This window comes from Cherax quadricarinatus, chromosome 67 (assembly GCF_038502225.1).
Source record: "Cherax quadricarinatus isolate ZL_2023a chromosome 67, ASM3850222v1, whole genome shotgun sequence".
NCBI lineage: Eukaryota > Metazoa > Arthropoda > Malacostraca > Decapoda > Parastacidae > Cherax > Cherax quadricarinatus.
Genome location: NC_091358.1, coordinates 5,917,279 through 5,943,004, shown reverse-complemented (window position 1 = coordinate 5,943,004; position 25,726 = coordinate 5,917,279). Strand labels below are relative to the sequence as shown.

Below are 25,726 nucleotides of genomic sequence, written 5' to 3'. Positions count from 1 at the left end.
TGGATTTCTGACTTTGTAGTGAATATTTGCTCTTGCATAAGCTATAAGGGAAAGATAAGCGAGGAATTCTTGTGTTGTGAGTCTTACACCAGATATCATCACTGGCAAACATGGCAACTGTTAAAGAGGAACCTATTTCTGCAGGTGATGGAAACGATGATAGCTTCCAGACCTTTAAAAGTAAACAAAAGAGAAAAAGTGAGAAAGGGCTAGAGCGTCGACGTAGTCAGACTCACTTGACTCGTACACAATGTGACACTAAATTTACTGTAAAAAACCTTAAGACGCCTATAACAATCGGTGCCATTTACCGGATACCTCACACAAACATCCCAAATTTCAGTGAGAAATTAAAGTCACTAATAACAAACAGACAAATGAATAAGCACCACCTTCTCTTAGCTGGAGACTTCAACATCAACCTTGGCTTACTAGATGATCAGCCTGTAACTGATTTCATCAACAATATGAACAACACACTTCTCATACCAACAATAACTAAACCAACCAGGCTCACTGAGACAAGTGCAACCATAATAGACCACATATGGACCAATATACTAGCCCCCCTTAAATCAGGGATAATCACAGATAGCACTACAGACCACTACCCTACCTTCCTCCTGACAAACATTAGTAAACCACCACTTGAATACAACAAAGTCTCATTTAGACTCCATGACGAGGCCTCAGTAAGGAAGTTCACAGCTGACCTAGAGACTGTTGATTGGCCTACAGAATTCTCCAAGGCCAATGGTATTGATGACTGGACAGACATTTTTCTTAACAAATTACTTAGACTATACAACAAACATTGTCCTATAAAAACAAAACAGATCACAAACAAACGGCTTGGTTGCCCATGGCTAACCAGCACCATTCTGAAATCCATTGACAAGAAACACCAATATGAAAAGCAATATAGACAGGGCTTAATACACAAAGATATTCTTAAACACTATTCATCAGCTCTCACCAAAGTAATAAAAAAAGCCAAACAACTATACTACTCCAGTAGATTCACAGACACTAGAGGAGATATAAAAAAGACCTGGAAAACACTCTCTCAGATTCTAGGGACCCACAAACTGAGAAAAACCAAGAATATTGTCCTAACTAAACCTAATGAAACACCACTACATCCCACTGACACAGCTAACAAGATAAACGACTTCTTCTCAAACATAGGATCTAATCTCGCCAGTAAAATCCCACATACCAATGCCCATGCCGGGGACTACCTAGATGGAAATTTCCCTAATTCCTTCTATCTTGCACCAACTGAGCCCACGGAAGTCATTGAGATCATAAAGTCACTTAAAAATAACTCGGGGAATCTGTCTCATGTCCCACCATTACTGTACAAGCGAGCGGCCCATGTCCTTTCGCATGCTATTTCATTACTTTTTAACAAGTCAATAGAGACTAGCACCTTCCCGAAACTACTCAAGATGGCAAGGGTTACACCAATACATAAAGGTGGTGACCCTACAGACTTAAACAACTATAGGCTAATATCTAACTTACCATTGCTATCCAAAATCTTTGAGAAACTCGTGCACAGGAGACTGTATTCATTTATAACGGCTCAAAACATACTCAACCCCTGCCAGTTTGGATTCAGGAAAAATAAAAGCACTAATGATGCAATCATAAAAATGCTAGATCTGCTTTACACAGCATTGGAAAATAAGGAATATCCACTAGGAATTTTTATTGACCTAAGAAAAGCTTTTGACACAGTAGACCACGACATCCTACTCCACAAACTTGATCACTACGGTATAAGAGGCCATGCGCTTGCTTATTTCAAATCTTACATTACTAATAGGTATCAGTACGTCACCATTAAAGACACAGCATCAGCAACACGGCCACTTGATACTGGAGTTCCGCAGGGAAGTGTCCTTGGTCCCCTGCTCTTCCTCATATACATCAATGACCTACCAAACGTATCCCAACACCTGAAACCCATTCTCTTTGCTGATGACACGACTTATGTCATCTCTCACCCTAATCTTGCCACCCTCAACACCATTGTGAATGAGGAGCTGATTAAAATATCGACTTGGATGACAGCCAATAAACTTACGCTTAACACTGACAAAACCTACTATATTATGTTTGGTAGCAGAGCAGGAGATGCACAAATTAACATTAAGATTGACAACACTCTAATTACCAGAAATAATGGGGGAAAATTCCTAGGCTTATACCTTGACAACAACCTGAATTTCAGCACCCATATCCAGCATATAGCCAAAAAAGTATCCAAAACGGTTGGGATCCTCTCCAAGATACGATACTACGTGCCGCAAAATGCCCTTCTCACACTATACCACTCACTTATTTATCCATACCTCACCTATGCTATTTGTGCTTGGGGATCAACTGCAGCAACACACCTAAAGCCAATAATAACCCAACAAAAAGCTGCAGTAAGAATAATCACTAAATCCCATCCCTGGCAGCACACCCCCCCACTCTTCATAGATCTAAACTTACTCCCAGTTCAGTACATCCACACTTACTACTGTGCAATCTATATCTACAGGGCCTTAAACTCTAATATCAACCTTGACCTAAAACGCTTTCTTGATAGTTGTGACAGAACCCACAGGCATAACACCAGAAACAAACATCTCTACGACATTCCCCGTGTCCGACTAAACCTTTACAAAAATTCAATGTATGTCAAAGGCCCTAAAATCTGGAATACCCTACCTGAGAACTCTAGAACTGCAGACACATTCATCACTTTCAAAACTACCATTAGAAAACATCTTATCTCCCTGATACACCCCGTCAACTAACTACACGAATACCACCTGGTGGTTCACACTTACACTCGCACACTCATTTGACCATAAACAGTAATATTAATCTCAGTCTTAATATAATGAATCCTGGGATACTCCAATACTGAAACTATGTACTGTGCCAAAACAAAAGCATTCACATTGCTAAACTCACAAACTAGTATTTAGTCACTTAGCCATAATACCAACTTACCTCATAATTTGTAATATTTTACATTTAAGAATAAAACTAAGTATGCCCGAAATGCCTAGCCATGCTAAGCGTTCTAGTGGTACACTCTGTAATCTCAATTTTACTACATGTTAAACCAAACAATAACCAAATTTCTGTAAACTCAGCATTGTAATCCTTATAGAGAATAAACTTTAAAAGTAAACAAAAGAGAAAAAGTGAGAAAGGGCTAGAGCGTCGACGTACACAATGTGACACTAAACGTCCTTGGTGCACAGAGGCTGCAAGAAGTCTTTCTTCAAAGGAAGAATGTGTTAAGCTGAACTTCCCTGACAACACCCCGCTGCCTGCTAAGTGTGCATGGCTAATGGAAGCTGTAAACAAGCATCCTAACTCAAGGATCCAATTTAGGAAAAACACACACAACTTTGTGTTTGTGGAACAGAATGCAGAACTGATCAATGATCTACTTAGTACACCTTATGGGGATATTAAGCTGCTCCGACCTCCATCAGACACTCACCACTTTAAAAAATGGGTCAGTATCATAATCTTTGGATATCCTCTCTGCATGGACCCATCCCATCTGACTCTAAGTGAGCATATCATCAAGCCTAAAAGACTTAAAGGAAAATCCCAAATTATTCCCAGTTGGGTGGGTCCTGTGCCCCTCCCCCGGAATATCTGGGTGCATGGTTTACGCTTCCTAAACATCGAAGTGTACCTACCCCCTAAACGTAGGTGTTACAAATGCCAGCACTATGGCCATGTTGCAGTAGACTGTGGAATACTACATTCTTGGTGTGGTAAGTGTGCTGGGAAACATTCCACTAGAGAATGCACAGCAGGCCCTGACAGCCAAAAATTTAAGTGTATTAACTGTAAAGAAGTTGGGGTTACAGTTTCCCACAAGGACTGCAGTCAGAACCCAAACAACCTTCGATGTAAACCTGATAACAGTCCTTTAATGGTAACTGAGGATGAGGCCATCCAGTCTACCACAGCCAGATCTGAGACTGAACCTCTGCAAAGTGTGCAAGAACCCCACCTCACTGCAAAGGATTCTGGTGATACCAGAATGCCATCACACACACCAGCTGTGGAGGAGCTAGCCATCCCTGCTAGCACATACGGAACTACTGGTCTGCCACTACAGATACCTATGGCTACACCTGAATATGGGGATGAGTTTGTCATTTCTCCCAATACACACAACTACAACAGTCAGACGGACACCACACAGGTAACCCCCCTGGAAATTGGAGATGAGTCAGATGCACAGGACCTACCTGCAATGAATGATGAAACAGAGAACACTAATGCAACCATGATACCTGTTAAGGTGATAGGTGTTAAAGAAAGCACTAACCCAGAAGTGCCATCCTCCGGAGAGGCATTGGATTCGCCTGACCTTCCTCATATTATAACAAATTTCCAGAAAAATATTGAGCATCTTGAACAGATCCTGACAAGTTTAATAAATATATGTAATCAGGATGATGCTCTTGAGCATGGTGATGATGTCAAAAGTGCAGCAATCTCCGTTCAGCTTCCAGCAATTTGTGAGAAAGAAACCCATGACTCTTGCCTTCAAGACTTGCCTTTTAACTGGCTGTCAAGATGCCGAAAAATGCTTAAAAATAAAGGTCCTGAAGATAAAGACGTACAAACTATGCTATTTGCTCTTAAGTGTCTGCACACTGTAGTCAAAGCATAATAGTTTTACCATCTTATGAGCAAGAGATTGTAATAACTCACTACAATGGATACATTACAAATCTTTTCATGGAACATTGCTTCCATCAGGAAGCGGTTGCCTGACTTACATCATATTAGTGCAACCAAGAATATTGATGTCATCTGTTTGCAGGAATGTAGATTGAAAGATGGAGCACCTCCACCAAACTTGCCTGGATATGCAGCTTATAACCTAAGGTCAACCAACTGTTGTGTGATGTATGTCAGAAAGAACTTGCCACATTCACTCCTTTCCTTGCAGAGTCGAGTTAACATGCAGTATCATGGTGTCAAAGTATATGCAGGCGATTTTTCCATAAACATTTTTAATCTCTATGCCCCAGCGAACCAGCTTCGACCTGATGCTTTACCAGATCGCATCAATAGTGAACCTACCATCATTTTTGGAGATTTTAATGCCAGACATAAGAATATTGGTGGGTCTATAACAAACACCAATGGAACTAAACTAGTGAGATTGCTAAATGAGCATGATAATGTTCGAATTGTGGGCACTACTGAGCCTACTCACATATATGGTGGCATACTAGATCTGTGTCTTGGATTTAATACATCATATACGATGCATGACTCTGTCATAGTTGATGATCTTCTATCTGATCACTTCCCAAGACTAACAACTGTCAATCTTGATCACATCTCCAGCAATCAAGGAGCTAAATACAGAAGGAGGAAACTTATTCTCAAACCAGAACACAGAGACAACTTTATTAACCACTTGGATCAATGGTATAAGAATTACGAGCCCATTGGAACACAAAAATTTAATGATGATTTAATTACCACTATTGAGAGTGTTCTCACAGATCAAGTGGGCAGGAATAGGAAACAAAGACCCTCCACTATAAATAACAATAAAAACCAATGTAAATACTATAATGATCCACAGCTACGCAATCTAACACATGCAGCTAGGAGGATTGGTAAAGCATACGGTGAATGTAGAACCCCAGACCTGCTCAGAACGTTCCAAGCTGCACTAACAAATGCAAGGAATAGAAAGGAAGAACTTAGGCAACAGGAATGGGAACAGTTTGTTAGTGGATTAAATAGGTCCACCCCTTTGAGTTTGGCTTGGAAAGGTATAAATAAAATAACCAGGAAAAAGACTGGCAATGTTGCTCATCCCTTTCCTCTTGAAAAAGCAAATGACCTCATAAATGACTGGTCCAAAACATCCAGGCATGAAAGCCTTCCATCTCATATTAGAAAAAATTTAGAGAGTACTTCTGAAGAAATGTTGAAACTGATTAATTTTATGAGCCAAAATATTGATGAGAGTGATTGCCTCTTTACCGAGTATGAATTAGATAATGCATTAACCAAAGGTCGATCAACTGCTCCTGGAGAGGATGGTATAACCTATGATATTCTCAGAACTCTAAGGCACGTGCCTGATAACCCTTTGTTGGCACTGTATAATCTCAGTTACATTGAGGGCGTTCTTCCTACTTCCTGGACCAATAGTCTCATTGTGCCTATCCCTAAGCCCCAACAGCCTGATACATTTAGACCGATCTCCTTAACTAGTTGTCTTTGTAAAACTTTTGAAAGAATGATGCTTAACAGACTGTACTACAGAATCAGACACCAACTTTCCCCTTACCTCTATGGGTTCATGAAAGGTAAAAGTGTGCAGAACTGTATTTCCACCTTTCTCACTGCACACACCTCTACTAGTTTTACTACTTTTCTTGATCTAAAATCTGCATTTGATATTGCGAACAGAACCGTTATACTACATGAACTAGCCAAAATGAATATTGGTGGTAGCTTACTCTGCTGGATAATAGGATACCTGTCAAATAGAGTATCCTCTGTCCTTTACCAAGGCTTCAGAAGTGATTCTAAAGAAATGTCTTTAGGTACACTGCAGGGAGGAGTTCTTAGTCCCATGCTATTTAATATTCTGATTAATGCTTTCCTAAATGCTCTACCTGCCTCACCTAAACATATAGCTATACCTGGAGTTTACCTGGAGAGAGTTCCGGGGGTCAACGCCCCCGCGGCCCGGTCTGAGACCAGGCCTCCTGGTGGATCAGAGCCTGATCAACCAGGCTGTTGCTGCTGGCTGCACGCAAACCAACATACGAGCTACAGCCCGGCTGATCCGGAACTGACTAGGTGCTTGTCCAGTGCCAGCTTGAAGACTGCCAGGGGTCTGTTGGTAATCCCCCTTGTGTGTGCTGGGAGGCAGTTGAACAGTCTCGGGCCCCTGACACTTATTGTATGGTCTCTTAACGTGCTAGTGACACCCCTGCTTTTCATTGGGGGGATGGTGCATCGTCTGCCAAGTCTTTTGCTTTCGTAGTGAGTGATTTTCGTGTGCAAGTTCGGTACTAATCCCTCTAGGATTTTCCAAGTGTATATAATCATGTATCTCTCCCTCCTGCGTTCCAGGGAATACAGGTTTAGGAACCTCAAGCGCTCCCAATAATTGAGGTGTTTTATCTCCGTTATGCGCGCCGTGAAAGTTCTCTGTACATTTTCTAGGTCAGCAATTTCACCTGCCTTGAAAGGTGCTGTTAGTGTGCAGCAATATTCCAGCCTAGATAGAACAAGTGACATGAAGAGTGTCATCATGGGCTTGGCCTCTCTAGTTTTGAAGGTTCTCATTATCCATCCTGTCATTTTTCTAGCAGATGCGATTGATACAATGTTATGGTCCTTGAAGGTGAGATCCTCCGACATGATCACTCCCAGGTCTTTGACGTTGGTGTTTCGCTCTATTTTGTGGCCAGAATTTGTTTTGTACTCTGATGAAGATTTAATTTCCTCATGTTTACCATATCTGAGTAATTGAAATTTCTCATCGTTGAACTTCATATTGTTTTCTGCAGCCCACTGAAAGATTTGGTTGATGTCTGCCTGGAGCTTTGCAGTGTCTGCAATGGAAGACACTGTCATGCAGATTCGGGTGTCATCTGCAAAGGAAGACACGGTGCTGTGGCTGACATCCTTGTCTATGTCGGATATGAGGATGAGGAACAAGATGGGAGCGAGTACTGTGCCTTGTGGAACAGAGCTTTTCACCGTAGCTGCCTCGGACTTTACTCTGTTGACGACTACTCTCTGTGTTCTGTTAGTGAGGAAATTATAGATCCATCGACCGACTTTTCCTGTTATTCCTTTAGCACGCATTTTGTGCGCTATTACGCCATGGTCACACTTGTCGAAGGCTTTTGCAAAGTCTGTATATATTACATCTGCATTCTTTTTGTCTTCTAGTGCATTTAGGACCTTGTCGTAGTGGTCCAATAGTTGAGACAGACAGGAGCGACCTGTTCTAAACCCATGTTGCCCTGGGTTGTGTAACTGATGGGTTTCTAGATGCGTGGTGATCTTGCTTCTTAGGACCCTTTCAAAGATTTTTATGATATGGGATGTTAGTGCTATTGGTCTGTAGTTCTTTGCTGTTGCTTTACTGCCCCCTTTGTGGAGTGGGGCTATGTCTGTTGTTTTTAGTAACTGTGGGACGACCCCCGTGTCCATGCTCCCTCTCCATAGGATGGAAAAGGCTCGTGATAGGGGCTTCTTGCAGTTCTTGATGAACACAGAGTTCCATGAGTCTGGCCCTGGGGCAGAGTGCATGGGCATGTCATTTATCGCCTGTTCGAAGTCATTTGGCGTCAGGATAACATCGGATAGGCTTGTGTTAATCAAATTTTGTGGCTCTCTCATAAAAAATTCATTTTGATCTTCGACTCTCAGTCTGGTTAGCGGCTTGCTAAAAACTGAGTCATATTGGGACTTGAGTAGCTCACTCATTTCCTTGCTGTCATCTGTGTAGGACCCATCTTGTTTAAGTAGGGGCCCAATACTGGACGTTGTTCTCGATTTTGATTTGGCATAGGAGAAGAAATACTTTGGGTTTCTTTCGATTTCGTTTATGGCTTTTAGTTCTTCCCGCGATTCCTGACTCCTAAAGGATTCTTTTAGCTTAAGTTCGATGCTTGCTATTTCTCTGACCAGTGTCTCCCTACGCATTTCAGATATATTGACCTCTTTTAGCCGCTCTGTTATTCTTTTCCGTCGCCTGTAAAGGGAGCGCCTGTCTCTTTCTGTTTTACATCTACTCCTCCTTTTTCTTAGAGGAATAAGCCTTGTGCATACATCGAGTGCCACCGAGTTAATCTGTTCTAGGCATAAGTTGGGGTCTGTGTTGCTTAGTATATCTTCCCAGCTTATATCGGTTAGGACTTGGTTTACTTGGTCCCACTTTATGTTTTTGTTATTGAAGTTGAATTTGGTGAATGCTCCCTCGTGACTAATCTCATTATGTCGGTCTGGGGCTCCGCGCATACATGACTGAACCTCAATTATGTTGTGATATGAGTATATTGTTTTTGATATGGTGATATTTCTTATCAGATCATCATTGTTAGTGAAGATGAGGTCTAGTGTATTCTCCAGTCTAGTAGGCTCTATTATTTGCTGGTTTAAATTGAATTTTGTGCAGAGATTTAAAAGCTCGCGTGAGTGTGAGTTTTCATCAGAGCTGCCTCCTGGTGTTATTACTGCAACAATATTATTTGCTATATTCCTCCATTTTAGGTGCCTTAAGTTGAAATCCCCCAGGAGCAAGATGTTGGGTGCAGGAGCTGGAAGGTTTTCCAGACAGTGGTCAATTTTTAACAGCTGTTCCTGGAATTGCTGGGATGTTGCATCCGGAGGCTTGTAGACTATCACAATGACTAGGTTTTGGTTCTCGACCTTTACTGCTAAAACTTCCACTACATCATTTGAGGCATTTAGCAGTTCTGTGCAAACAAGTGACTCTGCAATGTACAGGCCAACCCCCCCCTTTTGCCTGTTCACTCTGTCACATCTGTATAGGTTGTAACCTGGGATCCATATTTCGTTGTCCAAGTGATCCTTTATGTGGGTCTCAGTGAAAGCCGCGAACATTGCCTTTGCCTCTGCAAGCAGTCCACGGATGAAAGGTATTTTGTTGTTTGTTGCTGGCTTTAGACCCTGTATATTTGCAAAGAAGAATGTTATCGGACTGGTGGTATTGTTGGTACTGGGGGGGGATTTTTTTTCCGGCATTAGTATCTGTATCTGTTGGTTTGGAGTGGAGGCCATCGACTGTGGTTCCACTCCAAGAATGACTGGATTTGGTGTACGATTTCTGCCATTTCCTGCCAGTTTTTTTTCCTTCCTGGCACTAAAAAAACCTCTCCCTCTTGAGTGGCTGTGGCTACCCAGGTTTTCCCATGGCCTGGATGTTTTGTATCTTTTTGTCCCCTTTAGATGGTATGCCTGGCAATTTAAGTTATAGCACAGTCTTTCCTGTACTGAAGAGGTACACAGTTCAGGGTGAAAAAGCTTACATGAAGGGAGTTTGCATTTTCCTGTTGTCATATGGGCATGGCATTTCCTAGGGTGGTCATAGTTGCACGTCCCATCTGTTTTTCCAGATTTCCCATGCCAGCAGATACCGAGTGCATAGTATGTGCACAGGCTTGGTTTCCGTTTGCCTTGGGTTTCTGTGACTGTATTCCCTGTTGGTGCATGTTTCCCTGTCTTACTTCTATCCTCCCTAGCACCAACAATGGAGCTCCCACCAGTTGTTTTTGGTAATATATCCTCACTATTGCTAGTGGAGTCCTCTTGTTTGCTATTTCCTGCGGTATTTCTAGTTTGCAATATTGGTTTTATCTTATCTTTGACTACACTTGTTTCCCTACTATGGCTCCTGTCCCCTATGAGGTCATTTATATGTATTCCTTCCTGCGTATAATTCCCGACTACCTGGACAAAATCTCCAGCTTCACCATTACTGTCTCCCAGGACAGCATCTCCAGCTTCCCCATTTCTGTCTCCCAGGACAGCATCTCCAGCTTCACCATTACTGTCTCCCAGGACAGCACCTCCAGCTTCACCATTACTGTCTCCCAGGACAGCACCTCCAGCTTCCCCATTACTGTCTCCCAGGACAGCACTATCAGCCCCCCATTTACTGACTACCAGGACATCATCTCCAGCCTTACAGTTTCTGACTACATGGCCAGTATCAAGGGCAGTACCATTCAGCCCGGACTTTTTATGTTCCCATCTGTTGTAGAAAGCTTCCAGGTTTTCTATGAAAGCAGCTTTGATGTTGACCTCTTTTAATACCCTTGTGATTTTAGTCCACAGATTTATCTCATTTGGGCATACCCAAAAACACTTCCCTGTTTTAATACTGCTTGTAGCTAGTTCTTGGATATCTGCACAAGGGGCGTGACACCAATTTCCACAGAAATGACAATTTATGCTGATGATATCATGATCCATACAACAGGGCATAAGAAAATGAATACCATTCTTAATGAAGTTCAAGCAATTTGTAATCGACTAGGCCTCATAATATCTTCCTCTAAAACAAAGATATTAACAAGCAAACGACATCCCCGACCCATCTATTTGCAGGGTGAAATCATTAGCTACGTTAAAACTTAGATATCTTGGTGTAGATGTACCCTTTAACAAATCCACTATACCACAACTAAACAAGAAATGCAAAGCTAGGCTAAATGCTCTCAAAGCTGTTGCTGGCTACAATCCCAACTATGGTGCTAATGTGAGAATCGTGAGAATGATGTACATAGCCTATGTTAGGTCCTTAATTGATTATGCTGCTCCCATGTTGATATTAGCTAGAGAAAGTTCTCTCCGACCCTTGGAGTTAATGCAAAATGAAGCTCCCAGGATTATTCTTGGCTGTCCCAGATCTACAAAAGTTCTTAACATGAGGAAGGAGCTTGGTATTTCTAGTATCAGTGATAGGATTGTTGAAATTAACACTACTCGGTATTAGAATGTTGAGAAACGAACCAGACACTGTCACAGTGAATCTTACCAAGTGTCTAGAGGTAAATACACAGAGATCTAAATGGATTGTGAAAACGTGCAATTGCATTAAGTTTTATAACCTACATGAACTGTATCATTGTAGGCAACAAGAGCATTTCACCCCTCCATGGAAGATGTGTTCATTTAATATCACATACCTACAAGTCCCTCCCAAGAAGCTCATTGCTAGTAATCCCTTCCTTAAATCTCTTGTTAGAGCAACTGCTCAAGAAGAAATTTCTCACCTAGCTGGTAGTAATAAGTTATCACAAGTTATATACACTGATGGATCTAAACAGGAGTCTTCTGGCAGGGCTGCATCTGCTCTTGTTGCCACCTCCCTAGTTAAGAACGATAATAAATTTGTTGAGTTAGGCATAAGAATTAACTGGGCGTCTACACTGCAAACTGAATTGTTTGCAATCCTAATGGCGCTAAAGCTAACCTATGACACTGAGCTTGACTCTATCATCATTACTGATTCTATGTCATCATTGAAGGCTCTTGACTCATATAATGACTCCAACAACATGCTCATTGGGGAAGCCAGGTATAGATACTCAAAAATTAGGGACAAAGGAATTAATGTACAATTGCTATGGATCCCATCACACATTGGATTATTCCTTCATGATAAAGTTGATATGTTAGCCAGGAAGAGTACCCAGAAGGAGAATGTAGAATATAACTTTGGTATAACTGTGTCTAGCATTAGGAATAATATTAGGAGAGAAGTAAATAATGAAAATTATTGTTATAGGAATGCAGTTAGAAGCCTGAGTAGATCTATAACCCACTATGATAACATGAACGTAGATAAGTATGTTTATGGAGCAACTTGCAATGTGAACAGACTGACTGATGTTGTAGTGGCTTGGTTACAAGTACTTCTGGCAGTTTGGGAGACACACAGATGATGATCAAACTAAATGTAAATGATGTGATCAGGCATATGGTCACTCTCTTGAACACTATGTGCTTAATTGCCCACTTATTGAGGAATACAGAGACAGACAGTATAATAACTTATGTGACATGTCAAGATATCTTATTAATGAAAATAAGATACCAGATATACTAAGCAAATTTCCTAAATTTGCTTGAAACAGATAAGTGAACTATAGATATGTAGACATAAATCCATATGTATTCCTGTTAACCCTTTGGGGCCTAGTTCCTAGGCCTTTAGTGTATCCATATGCTCTCGCGCTACCGTCCACAGGATGGATATGGGGTGCACAATAAACTAGCCACTTCGGTGGGAAAATCTAATCTCCAGACTTGTCCACTAACCTTTGCAATTTTTCTTTAGAATCTCCCATAAGCACAGTATCATCAGCAAAAAGTAACTGTGTCAATTCCCATTTTGTATTTGATTCTCCCTAATTTAATCCCACCCCTCTCCCGAACACCCTAGCATTTACTTCTTTTACAACCCCATCTATAAATATATTAAACAACCATGGTGACATTACACATCCCTGTCTAAGACTTACTTTTACCGGGAAGTAGTCTCCCTCTCTTCTACACACCCTAACCTGAGCCTCACTATCCTCATAAAAACTCTTTACAGCATTTAGTAACTTACCACCTATTCCATATACTTGCAACATCTGCCACATTGCTCCCCTATCCACTCTATTATATGCCTTTTCTAAATCCATAAACGCAATGACAACTTCCCTACCTTTATCTAAATACTGTTCACATATATGCTTCACGTATATGATGTACACATTCCTTACCCACTCTAAAACCTCCTTGCTTATCTGCAATCCTACATTCTGTCTTGCCTCTAATTCTTCCAATAATAACCCTACCTTACACTTTTCCTGGTATACTCAGTAAACTTATTCCTCTATAATTTTTACAATCTCTTTTGTCCCCCTTCCCTTTATATAAAGGAATTATACATGTTCTCTGCCAATCCCTAGGTACCTTCCCCTCTTTCATACATATATTAAACAAAAAATACCAACCACTCCAACACTATATCCCTCCTGCTTTTAACATTTCTGTCATGATCCCATCAGTTCCAGCTGCTTTACCCCCTTTCATTCTACGTAATGCCTCACGCACCTCCCCCACACTCACATCCTGCTCTTGTTCACTCCTAAAAGATGGTATACCTACCTGGCCAGTGCATTAAATTACCGCCTCCCTTTGTCGACATTTAAAAGTTCCTCAAAATAATCCCGCTATCTACCCAATACCTCCGTCTCCCCATCTACTAACTCCCCTACTCTGTTTTTAACTGACAAATCCATTCAGCCCCTAGGCTTTCTTAACTTGTTTATCTACAATTTTTTTTTCTTATTTTCATCAAAATTTTTCGATAGTGCCTCTCCCACTCTATCATTGCTCTCCTTTTACACTTACAGCTAACTCTCTTCACCTTTCTTTTACTCTCCATCAGCTCTGTTCTTCTTATAACACTTCTGCTTTGTAAAACCTCTCGTAAGCTATCTTTTTCTCTTTTATCACGCCCTTTACTTCATCATTCCACCAATCACTCCTCTTTCCTCCTGCACCCACCCTCTTATAACCACAAACTTCTGCCCCACATTCTAATACTGCATTTTTAAAACTATTCCAACCCTCTTCAACATCCCCACTACTCATACTTGCACTTTCTGCCAATAGTTACTTATATCTCACCCGAACTTCTTCCTCCCTTAGTTTATACACTTTCACCTCTCCCTTACTTGCTGTTGCCATTTTCCTTTTGTCCCGTCTACATCTTACTCTAACTGTAGCTACAACTAAATAATGATCCGATATATCAGTTGCCCCTCTATAAACGTCCATCCTGAAGCCTACCCATCAACCTTTTATCCACCAATATATAATCTAACAAACTACTTTCATTACGTGCTATATCATACCTTGTATATTTATTTATCCTCTTTTTCATAAAATATGTATTACTTATTACCAAACCTCTTTCTACACATAACTCAATTAAAGGCTCCCCATTTTCATTTACCCCTAGCACCCCAGATTTACCTGCTACTCCCTCCACATTTTTACCCACTTTAGCATTGAAATCCCCAACCACAAGTACTCTTACAGTTGGTTCAAAACTCCCCACACATTCACTCAGCAATTCCCAAAACCTCTCTCTATCTCTCCTCTACACTTCTCTCTTCTCCAGGTGCATAAACACATACTATAACCCACTTTTCACATCCTTTATTTTACTCCACATAATCCTTGAATTAATACATTTATACTCCCTCTTTTCTTGCCATAGCTTATCCTTCAACATTATTGCTACTCCTTCTTTAACTCTAACTCTATATGAAACCCATGACCTAATCCCATTTACTTCTCTTCACTGAAACTCTCCCACCCCCTTCAGCTCTGTTTCACTTAAAGCCAGGACATCCAGCTTCTTCTCATTCATAACATCCACAATCATCTCTTTCTTATCATTCGCACAACATCCACGCACATTCAGACATCCCACTTTGACAATTTCCTTCTCTTTAATAATCTGTACAGGAAAAGAGGTTACTAGCTCATTGTTTCCGGTATTTTAGTTGACTTTACAACACACATGGCTTACGGAGGAAAGATTCTTATTCCACTTCCCCATGAATATAAAAGGAAAAGTAATAAGAACAAGAACTATTAAGATGAAATCAAAGAAAACTCAGATGAATGTGTATAAATAAACGTGTACATGTATGTGTAGTGTGACCTAAGTGTAAGCAGAAGTAGCAAGACGTACCTGTAATCTGTAATTTCAACACGTCTTTCGTCTCCCACCGAGGTATTAAACATAAGTCATTATCATTTCTAAAAATGTAAGAAAAGTATCGGTATCTGCAAAAATTTTGGTGTCGTCCCATTTCTAGTATAAATCCATCTATGTAGATTCTAGAGGTATAGGAGAAGGCTTTTAACCTAGCAAACCATCAAAGTACCCATATAGTTTTTCTATGCCAAATAATAAACAAAATTATACAATTATTTCTAATATTTAAATAGAATGAAGAAAGGCCAAGGAGTCCTTCAACGCCAGTATCAGTCATGAGACCCAGGAAGCAGAGGTGTATACCTACACCTTCCACTACTCCTGCATCTTCACATACAAAAGATGCGACCTCTACTCTTGCACATAAAAAACAGTAAGTATTAAAGTTACCTATTGTCTTACAATGACTGAAGAGATAGAGACATGTCTGTAGGTGAATAAATTATTTACATCGCCATTCAGAATTTGCCAATATTTTAATTCAGATATAGGTTATGTGTTTTGTGCATTCAGTTAAGTATAGTCTAGCAGATTTTTTTAGTACTCTTCGATGCAGTTTTTAGCTTACGGTTTATGTTTAACATTTCATTGACAAAATACTTTCTAGTTTCCAAGTGATAATCGTACAATAAAAAACATGATGAAGAATGAGATAGTGTAGCTTGACTAGAATGTAGTTAAATAAAATAATTTTGGTCAAGGAAATAGAGTGAATGATTATATATTACTAAACAATAGGCATTGCTGACATCTTGAGATCATTACTTTTATTGTTGAACTGAAACCTTTTGCAAAAAAGTGATGGATTTTGTCACTGTGTCCAGATTCAGTTGCAGTTAGAATGATGAACACGAAAACTATTAAGTGTAAACCATATAGTTGTTTCAAATTAATTTTTATTGTCTTCTTGTGACATGTAACCTTTTTTTTTTTTTAAGTTATTCGCCACACGAAGACAATGAACATTAGTCTGAAATAACCTTTTAATAATTACCTATTATTTGTAGTTACATGGGCAGAGTTATGCTTGTGGTCTCTCTTCATTAATGTGCTCATCATATAATCTAACTTACTTAGTTAATGTTGAAATTCCCATTGGTTGTAGCACTTATTCCCGTCGAGCGAGAAGTGACTACTTGGTGGCCCGTAGTTCGATCGCTAGAGCACTCAGCTCAAACACTGAGGTCCGGAGTTCGAATCTCCTCCGGTACGGCTGGAAAACATTATGGACGTGTTTCCATAAGCCATCTGTTTTCCCTGTTCACCCATTAGTAAAATGGGTACCTAGGAGTTAGTCGCCTGGTGTGGGTCGCATCCTGGGACAAAACTGACCTGATCTGCCCGAAATGCTCTGCATTATGAGCTTTCTATATAGTAGTATGTCATTGATGTCAGCTAGGCCTGTATACCATGTACGTGTACTTGTAGTAAATAAAGATATTTATTTATTTATTTACTATGTGTAACTGAAAGTTTTATAGTTTAGTTTCCCTTAAACCCCATTTTTTTCTTAATTTACATCGGTGGCCTCATATTTTTTCCTGTTGAAACTACTAAAAATAATTATTTATACCTTTCATATATTTTTTAACCTATATGTTATCAATCCTCATTTTTTCCTCTCAACTAGCATGGTTATCTTTATTTTTTCATCATTTTATCACAACTCATTTATCAATTCCGGGATCCCGTTTATAATTTTTTTAAGCTTATCTTACTGATCCATAAATATTTTGTTGAATGCAACACATCAGTGGCATAATCCGAGTTTGGTGATGAGAGTACAGTGTTTGCACTCTGAAGGAGGGGTAGGGATATTTGCTGTAAATATAGCAGAGGGGCATCATTCACTCTATCACTGCGCGCCTGCGGCACGACAGTGATAGAGTGAATGATGGTGAAAGTGTTTCTTCTTTTTCGGGTCACCCCTACTTCAGTGGGAGATGGCCAGTGTGTTAAAACTGCTGTATGTAAATTGCTGTTCAGCATGTTTCCATCCATGTATTTAAAACTTATAATTAGGTAGTGTTGCATTTCTCACAATTTCATTTATATGATCTGGTAACAATTGTTTTATAAATAATATATCTATGGAAAATTTTATAGGAGTGATTACTTGTACATACCTCAACATTACATGCATACGAGTAATCTCCTTGGGAGACAACAACGATATTGTTTACCATAGTCACCCATGTAGACATGTGACAAAACTTAACCACCTCTGGTCACTGCAGGTGGCCCCTCGACCCTCACAATCTTATCCATATCTATCCGAGACCAGTATAAATTGGGTAGCACCCTCAAGTACGGCGCTACTAATTAATTGTGGACTGTATAGATTATATTAGTTTAACTGAATGAAGGGGGGGGGTAGGTTACACATGGATATACCCATCAAGGAAAAAACACTTGTACATAATCCCACCACTTACCAGATATTCTCTGGTGGTCACTTGATGTGACTGGATCACCCATAACCTATCCAATTAAAACATACCTAACTGGCCAGTATCAGTCTGGAGTTTACCTGGAGTTTACCTGGAGAGAGTTTCGGGGGTCAACGCCCCCGCGGCCCGGTCTGTGACCAGGCCTCCTGGTGGATCAGCGCCTGATCAACCAGGCTGTTGCTGCTGGCTGCACGCAAACCAACGTACGAGCCACAGCCCGGCTGATCAGGAACTGACTTTAGGAGCTTGTCCAGTGCCAGCTTGAAGACTGCCAGGGGTCTGTTGGTAATCCCCCTTATGTGTGCTGGGAGGCAGTTGAACAGTCTCGGGCCCCTGACACTTATTGTATGGTCTCTTAACGTGCTAGTGACACCCCTGCTTTTCATTGGGGGGATGGTGCATCGTCTGCCAAGTCTTTTGCTTTCGTAGTGAGTGATTTTCGTGTGCAAGTTCGGTACTAGTCCCTCTAGGATTTTCCAGGTGTATATAATCATGTATCTCTCCCTCCTGCGTTCCAGGGAATACAGGTTTAGAAACCTCAAGCGCTCCCAGTAATTGAGGTGTTTTATCTCCGTTATGCGCGCCGTGAAAGTTCTCTGTACATTTTCTAGGTCGGCAATTTCACCTGCCTTGAAAGGTGCTGTTAGAGTGCAGCAATATTCCAGCCTAGATAGAACAAGTGACCTGAAGAGTGTCATCATGGGCTTGGCCTCCCTAGTTTTGAAGGTTCTCATTATCCATCCTGTCATTTTTCTAGCAGATGCGATTGATACAATGTTATGGTCCTTGAAGGTGAGATCCTCCGACATAATCACTCCCAGGTCTTTGACGTTGGTGTTTCGCTCTATTTCGTGGCCAGAATTTGTTTTGTACTCTGATGAAGATTTAATTTCCTCATGTTTACCATATCTGAGTAATTGAAATTTCTCATCGTTGAACTTCATATTGTTTTCTGCAGCCCACTGAAAGATTTGGTTGATGTCCGCCTGGAGCCTTGCAGTGTCTGCAATGGAAGACACTGTCATGCAGATTCGGGTGTCATCTGCAAAGGAAGACACGGTGCTGTGGCTGACATCCTTGTCTATGTCGCATATGAGGATGAGGAACAAGATGGGAGCTAGTACTGTGCCTTGTGGAACAGAGCTTTTCACCGTAGCTGCCTCGGACTTTACTCTGTTGACGACTACTCTCTGTGTTCTGTTAGTGAGGAAATTATAGATCCATCGACCGACTTTTCCTGTTATTCCTTTAGCGCGCATTTTGTGCGCTATTACGCCATGGTCACACTTGTCGAAGGCTTTTGCAAAGTCTGTATATATTACATCTGCATTCTTTTTGTCTTCTAGTGCATTTAGGACCTTGTCGTAGTGATCCAGTAGTTGAGACAGACAGGAGCGACCTGTTCTAAACCCATGTTGCCCTGGGTTGTGTAACTGATGGGTTTCTAGATGGGTGGTGATCTTGTTTCTTAGGACCCTTTCAAAGATTTTTATGATATGGGATGTTAGTGCTATTGGTCTGTAGTTCTTTGCTGTTGCTTTACTGCCCCCTTTGTGGAGTGGGGCTATGTCTGTTGTTTTTAGTAACTGAGGGACGACCCCCGTGTCCATGCTCCCTCTCCATAGGATGGAAAAGGCTCGTGATAGGGGCTTCTTGCAGTTCTTGATGAACACAGAGTTCCATGAGTCTGGCCCTGGGGCAGAGTGCATGGGCATGTCATTTATCGCCTGTTCGAAGTCATTTGGCGTCAGGATAACATCGGATAGGCTTGTGTTAATCAAATTTTGTGGCTCTCTCATAAAAAATTCATTTTGATCTTCGACTCTCAGTCTGGTTAGCGGCTTGCTAAAAACTGAGTCATATTGGGACTTGAGTAGCTCACTCATTTCCTTGCTGTCATCTGTGTAGGACCCATCTTGTTTAAGTAGGGGCCCAATACTGGGCGTTGTTCTCGATTTTGATTTGGCATAGGAGAAGAAATACTTTGGGTTTCTTTCGATTTCATTTATAGCTTTTAGTTCTTCCCGCGATTCCTGACTCCTAAAGGATTCTTTTAGCTTAAGTTCGATGCTTGCTATTTCTCTGACCAGTGTCTCCCTGCGCATTTCAGATATATTGACCTCTTTTAGCCGCTCTGTTATTCTTTTCCGTCGCCTGTAAAGGGAGCGCCTGTCTCTTTCTATTTTACATCTACTCCTCCTTTTTCTTAGAGGAATAAGCCTTGTGCATACATCGAGTGCCACCGAGTTAATCTGTTCTAGGCATAAGTTTGGGTCTGTGTTGCTTAGTATATCTTCCCAGCTTATATCGGTTAGGACTTGGTTTACTTGGTCCCACTTTATGTTTTTGTTATTGAAGTTGAATTTGGTGAATGCTCCCTCGTGACTAGTCTCATTTTGTCGGTCTGGGGCTCCTCGCATACATGTCTGAACCTCAATTATGTTGTGATCTGAGTATATTGTTTTTGATATGGTGACATTTCTTATCAGATCATCATTGTTAGTGAATATGAGGTCTAGTGTATTCTCCAGTCTAGTAGGCTCTATTATTTGCTGGTTTAAATTGAATTTTGTGCAGAGATTTAAAAGCTCGTGTGAGTGTGAGTTTTCATCAGAGCTGCCTCCTGGTGTTATTACTGCAACAATATTATTTGCTATATTCCTCCATTTTAGGTGCCTTAAGTTGAAATCCCCCAGGAGCAAGATGTTGGGTGCAGGAGCTGGAAGATTTTCCAGACAGTGGTCAATTTTTAACAGCTGTTCCTGGAATTGCTGGGATGTTGCATCCGGAGGCTTGTAGACTACCACAATGACTAGGTTTTGGTTCTCGACCTTTACTGCTAAAACTTCCACTACGTCATTTGAGGCATTAAGCAGTTCTGTGCAAACAAGTGACTCTGCAATGTACAGGCCAACCCCCCCCCCTTTTGCCTGTTCACTCTGTCACATCTGTATAGGTTGTAACCTGGGATCCATATTTCATTGTCCAAGTGATCCTTTATGTGGGTCTCAGTGAAAGCCGCGAACATTGCCTTTGCCTCTGCAAGCAGTCCACGGATGAAAGGTATTTTGTTGTTTGTTGCTGGCTTTAGACCCTGTATATTTGCAAAGAAGAATGTTATCGGACTGGTGGTATTGTTGGTACTGGGGGGGGATTTTTTTTCCGGCATTAGTATCTGTATCTGTTGGTTTGGAGTGGAGGCCATCGACTGTGGTTCCACTCCAGGAATGACTGGATTTGGTGTACGATTTCTGCCATTTCCTGCCAGTTTTTTTTCCTTCCTGGCACTAAAAAACCTCTCCCTCTTGAGTGGCTGTGGCTACCCAGGTTTTCCCATGGCCTGGATGTTTTGTATCTTTTTGTCCCCTTTAGATGGTATGCCTGGCAATTTAAGTTATAGCACAGTCTTTCCTGTACTGAAGAGGTACACATTTCAGGGTGAAAAAGCTTACAGGAAGGGAGTTTGCATTTTCCTGTTGTCATATGGGCATGGCATTTTCTAGGGTGGTCATAGTTGCACGTCCCATCTGTTTTTCCAGATTTCCCATGCCAGCAGATACCAAGTGCATAGTATGTGCACAGGCTTGGTTTCCGCTTGCCTTGGGTTTCTGTGACTGTATTCCCTGTTGGTGCATGTTTCCCTGTCTTACTTCTATCCTCCCTAGCACCAACAATGGAGCTCCCACCAGTTGTTTTTGGTAATTTATCCTCACTATTGCTATTGGAGTCCTCTTGTTTGCTATTTCCTGCGGTATTTCTAGTTTGCAATATTGGTTTTATCTTATCTTTGACTACACTTGTTTCCCTACTATGGCTCCTGTCCCCTATGAGGTCATTTATATGTATTCCTTCCTGCGTATAATTCCCGACTACCTGGACAAAATCTCCAGCTTCACCATTACTGTCTCCCAGGACAGTATCTCCAGCTTCACCATTTCTGTCTCCCAGGACAGCACCTCCAGCTTCAACATTAGTCTCCCAGGACAGCACCTCCAGCTTTACTATTACTGTCTCCCAGGACATCACCTCCAGCCTTACAGTTTGTGACTACATGGCCAATATCAAGGGCAGTACCATTCAGCCCAGACTTTTTATGTTCCCATCTGTTGTAGAAAGCTTCCAGGTTTTCTATGAAAGCAGCTTTGATGTTGTCCTCTTTTAATACCCTTGTGATTTTAGTCCACAGATTTTCCTCATTTGGGCATACCCAGAAACACTTCTCTGTTTTAATACTGCTTGTAGCTAGTTCTGGGATATCTGCACAAGGGGCGTGACACCAATTTCCACAAAAATGACAATTTATCCATGTGGAAGCCCGTTTGTTTGACTGACCACAGACTACACACAGCTTCATAATGATTTGAATGGTTGATTTACTGCAATTCTACTAGCAACCTCTTGAATATTATATTAATAACCTTAAATGAAGCTCTAGCTATTTGTATTTCTGTTTCTAACTCTTTTTGTATATTGGACAGCTTACCGTCACGTTCCTGATTTTTAATGTTTGTGTTTATAAGGGAGCCTACAACCCCATCCGTTTACAGTCTGCTTTATTGTCCAACGAAACTGTTTGAAACCAGTCCCGGGTTCGGACCAGTCAAGGGTTCGGACCAGTCAAGGGTCCGGACCAGTCGATCTGCTCTGATCAGTGGGTCACTTATTTAAAACATACTGGTCGGTGATTTGAGCTAACACATGAAGGATCTACTGGAAATTATCTACCCGAGTAATATGTGATTTGACTGATACAAAAGTATAACTTGCGTGTTGAAGAGCCGGTGATATCTGGCAGCTCCTACAATGACGAACGGTCACCTCCTTGTTTATCAATCGCTGTATCTGGCTTTTCTATTTTTTTTTTCCGTCTCCACCGCAATAAATGCTATATTATCACTATAGTTGACTGGTGCAAATTTTGGAGGAAGGACGCTTTTTCTGTAGTAATAATTGCTTCTCGTTGTGTATATTGCGACCGCTGGTAACTACAGGTTATATGAAATTCACAGTAACGTCTCGTATTTCAAGAAAAGAAACTAATGAAAGTCACTCCACTCCACTAAGTACCATTATAATACTGGTTAGTTGCTACTACAACACTGTATTCTGCTATTCACTGGTATCACTAGATTATATGCGAGTACACTAGCAGGCCAGGAAGATTATTAAAAACAGCTGACCTGTGGTAAGTTTCTGGCGACTTCTGGCACCTGCCTCTATAGGCTTATCACTTCATTTACAAATTCACCTGTTTTCAAATGACACTTTAGCCTTTATCATCAATATACTAGGGAGCCACTGTAGTATACACTATACACTATGTATACTCAATGATATCAGGGAGACTTTCTTTCCTCTGACATGAAAAGTTCAATTATTATTATTTTTTTCCACACGGGACACAGGCCTATGATTCCCCTCTGGCAGTAAACTCTGCTACGCAGTGCACACTAATTCTCCTTTTTTGACTCAGTATATAATGTTTTCCGCCCAAGATTGGTTCCAGGCGCTAGAGGGATGTATCGTATAGGATTGATGACACAAATTAAAGTTCTAGCACGTAAGAGCGACCGTGAAAACACGAGAAAACCGGGAGCACAACGAGGCACTATAGCTTCGGAAATTAAATAATTTCCACAATATCTTTAAATTTACATAAATGCAGTTTATCTGGAGAGAGTTCCGGGGGTCAACGCCCCCGCGGCCCGGTCTGTGACCAGGCCTCCTTAGGTCAGTGTCCCAGGATGCGACCCACACCAGTCGACTAACACCCAGGTACCCATTTTACTGATGGGGAACATAGACAACAGGTGGAAAGAAACACGCCCAATGTTTCTACTCTGGCTGGGAATCGAACCCAGGCCCTCACCGTGTGAAGCGAGAGCGTTAACCACCAGGCCACCATTTTTTCCTGGATTAATATACAGGGTTTTCCAGTCCGAAAGCTGATTTTTTTTACTAATTTTGTATTAACTGAGTATGTCCCAAATAAGAGTTTGTGTTAATGGTCCCTTATTGTCATTTTCACCCAGTCCTCCATCATTGAAGGCTCTTGACTCATAATGACTCCAACAACATGCTCATTGGAGAAGCCAGGTATAGATACTCAAAAATTAGCCAAGAAGAGTACCCAGAAGGAGAATGTAGAATATAACTTTGGTATAACTGTGTCTAGTATTAGGAATAATATTAGGAGAGAAGTAAATAATAAAAATGATTGTTATAGGAATGCAGTTAGAAGCCTGAGTAGATCTATAACCCACTATGATAACATGAACGTAGATAAGTATGATTATGGAGCAACGTGCAATGTGAACAGACTGACTGATGTTGTAGTGGCCAGGCTTAGGCTTGGTTACAAGTACTTCTGGCAGTTTGGGAGACACACAGATGATGATCAAACTAAATGTAAATTATGTGATCAGGCATATGGTCACTCTCTTGAACACTATGTGCTTAATTGTCCACTTATTGAGAAATACAGAGACAGACAGTATAATAACCTATGTGACATGTCAAGATATCTTATTAATGAAAATAAGATACCAGATATACTAAGCAAATTTCCTAAATTTGCTTGCAACAGATAAGTGAACTATAGATATGTAGATATAAATCCATATGTATTCCTGTTAACCCTTTGGGGCCTAGTTCCTAGGCCTTTTGTGTATCCATGTGCTCTCGCGCTACCGTCCACAGGATGGATATGGGGTGCACAATAAACTAGCCACTTCGGTGGCAAAATCTAAAAAATCTCCAAACGTTCATACTTTCATCTTCCATAACAGTCTCTCTCACTTTCCCATTAATCTTCCTGAACAGTTATTCCCTCATGTAGTTCAAAATTCCCTAAACATTTACCTAACATCTGGCAACCTTTCATCTACATTCCTTACACCATAAGGTATAAACATACGGTACAATTACCCACTCTTATTGTAAACCACACAATTCTTGAATGAATTTAAACATTTAATGTTCCTTCTTTTTTTCCAGAATTATTCATTCAGTATTATTGCCGTGCCTTATTTAGCTCTTACACACACACACACACACACACACACACACACACACACACACACACACACACACACACACACACACACATACAAACACACACAGACACAATATAGTTTAGATGGCCAAAGTCTGCAAACCTCACTCAAGGAAAAAGATCTGGGGGTGAGTATAACACCGAGCATATCTCCTGACGCGCACATCAATCAGATAACTGCTGCAGCATACGGGCGCCTGGCAAACCTACGGATAGCGTTCCCATACCTCAGTAAGGAGTCGTTCAAGACTCTGTATACCATTTACGTCAGGCCCATAATGGAGTATGCAGCACCAGTTTGAAATCCGCACCTAGTCAAGCACGTCAAGAAATTAGAGAAAGTGCAAAGGTTTGCAACAAGACTAGTCCCAGAGCTACGGGGATTGTCCTACGAAGAAAGGTTGAGGGAAATCGGCCTGACGACACTGGAGGCCAGGAGGGTCAGGGGAGACATGATAACGACATATAAAATACTGCACGGAATAGACGAGGTGGACAAAGACGGGATGTTCCAGAGATGGGACACAGACACAAGAGGTCACAATTGGAAGTTGAAGACTCAGATGAATCAAAGGGATGTTAGGAAGTATTTCTTCAGTCATAGAGTAGTCAAGCCGTGGAATAGCCTAGAAAGTGAAGTAGTGGAGGCGGGAACCATACATAGGGAGAGAGAGGACCTAGTAGCAATCAGTGAAGAGGCGGGGCCAGGAGCTGTGACTCGACCCCTGCAACCACAAATAGGTGAGTACTCACACACACACACACACACAAGTACACACACACATGAGGAAATTAAATCTTCATCAGAGTACAAAACAAATTCTGGCCACAAAATAGAGCGAAACACCAACGTCAAAGACCTGGGAGTGATTATGT

General features: G+C 41.1%; 1 protein-coding gene across 1 annotated transcript in view; it reads left to right on the top strand.

Moving 5' to 3' along the window:
• The window catches only part of LOC128699692 (uncharacterized), a 63,258-nt gene that overhangs the window by 21,429 nt on the left and 16,103 nt on the right, over nucleotides 1-25,726 (top strand). Inside the window, exon 7 of the mRNA XM_053792440.2 lies at nucleotides 15,580-15,719. Coding sequence (XP_053648415.2) covers nucleotides 15,580-15,719 — 140 coding nt within the window. The remainder of the gene's footprint in view (nucleotides 1-15,579; nucleotides 15,720-25,726) is intronic.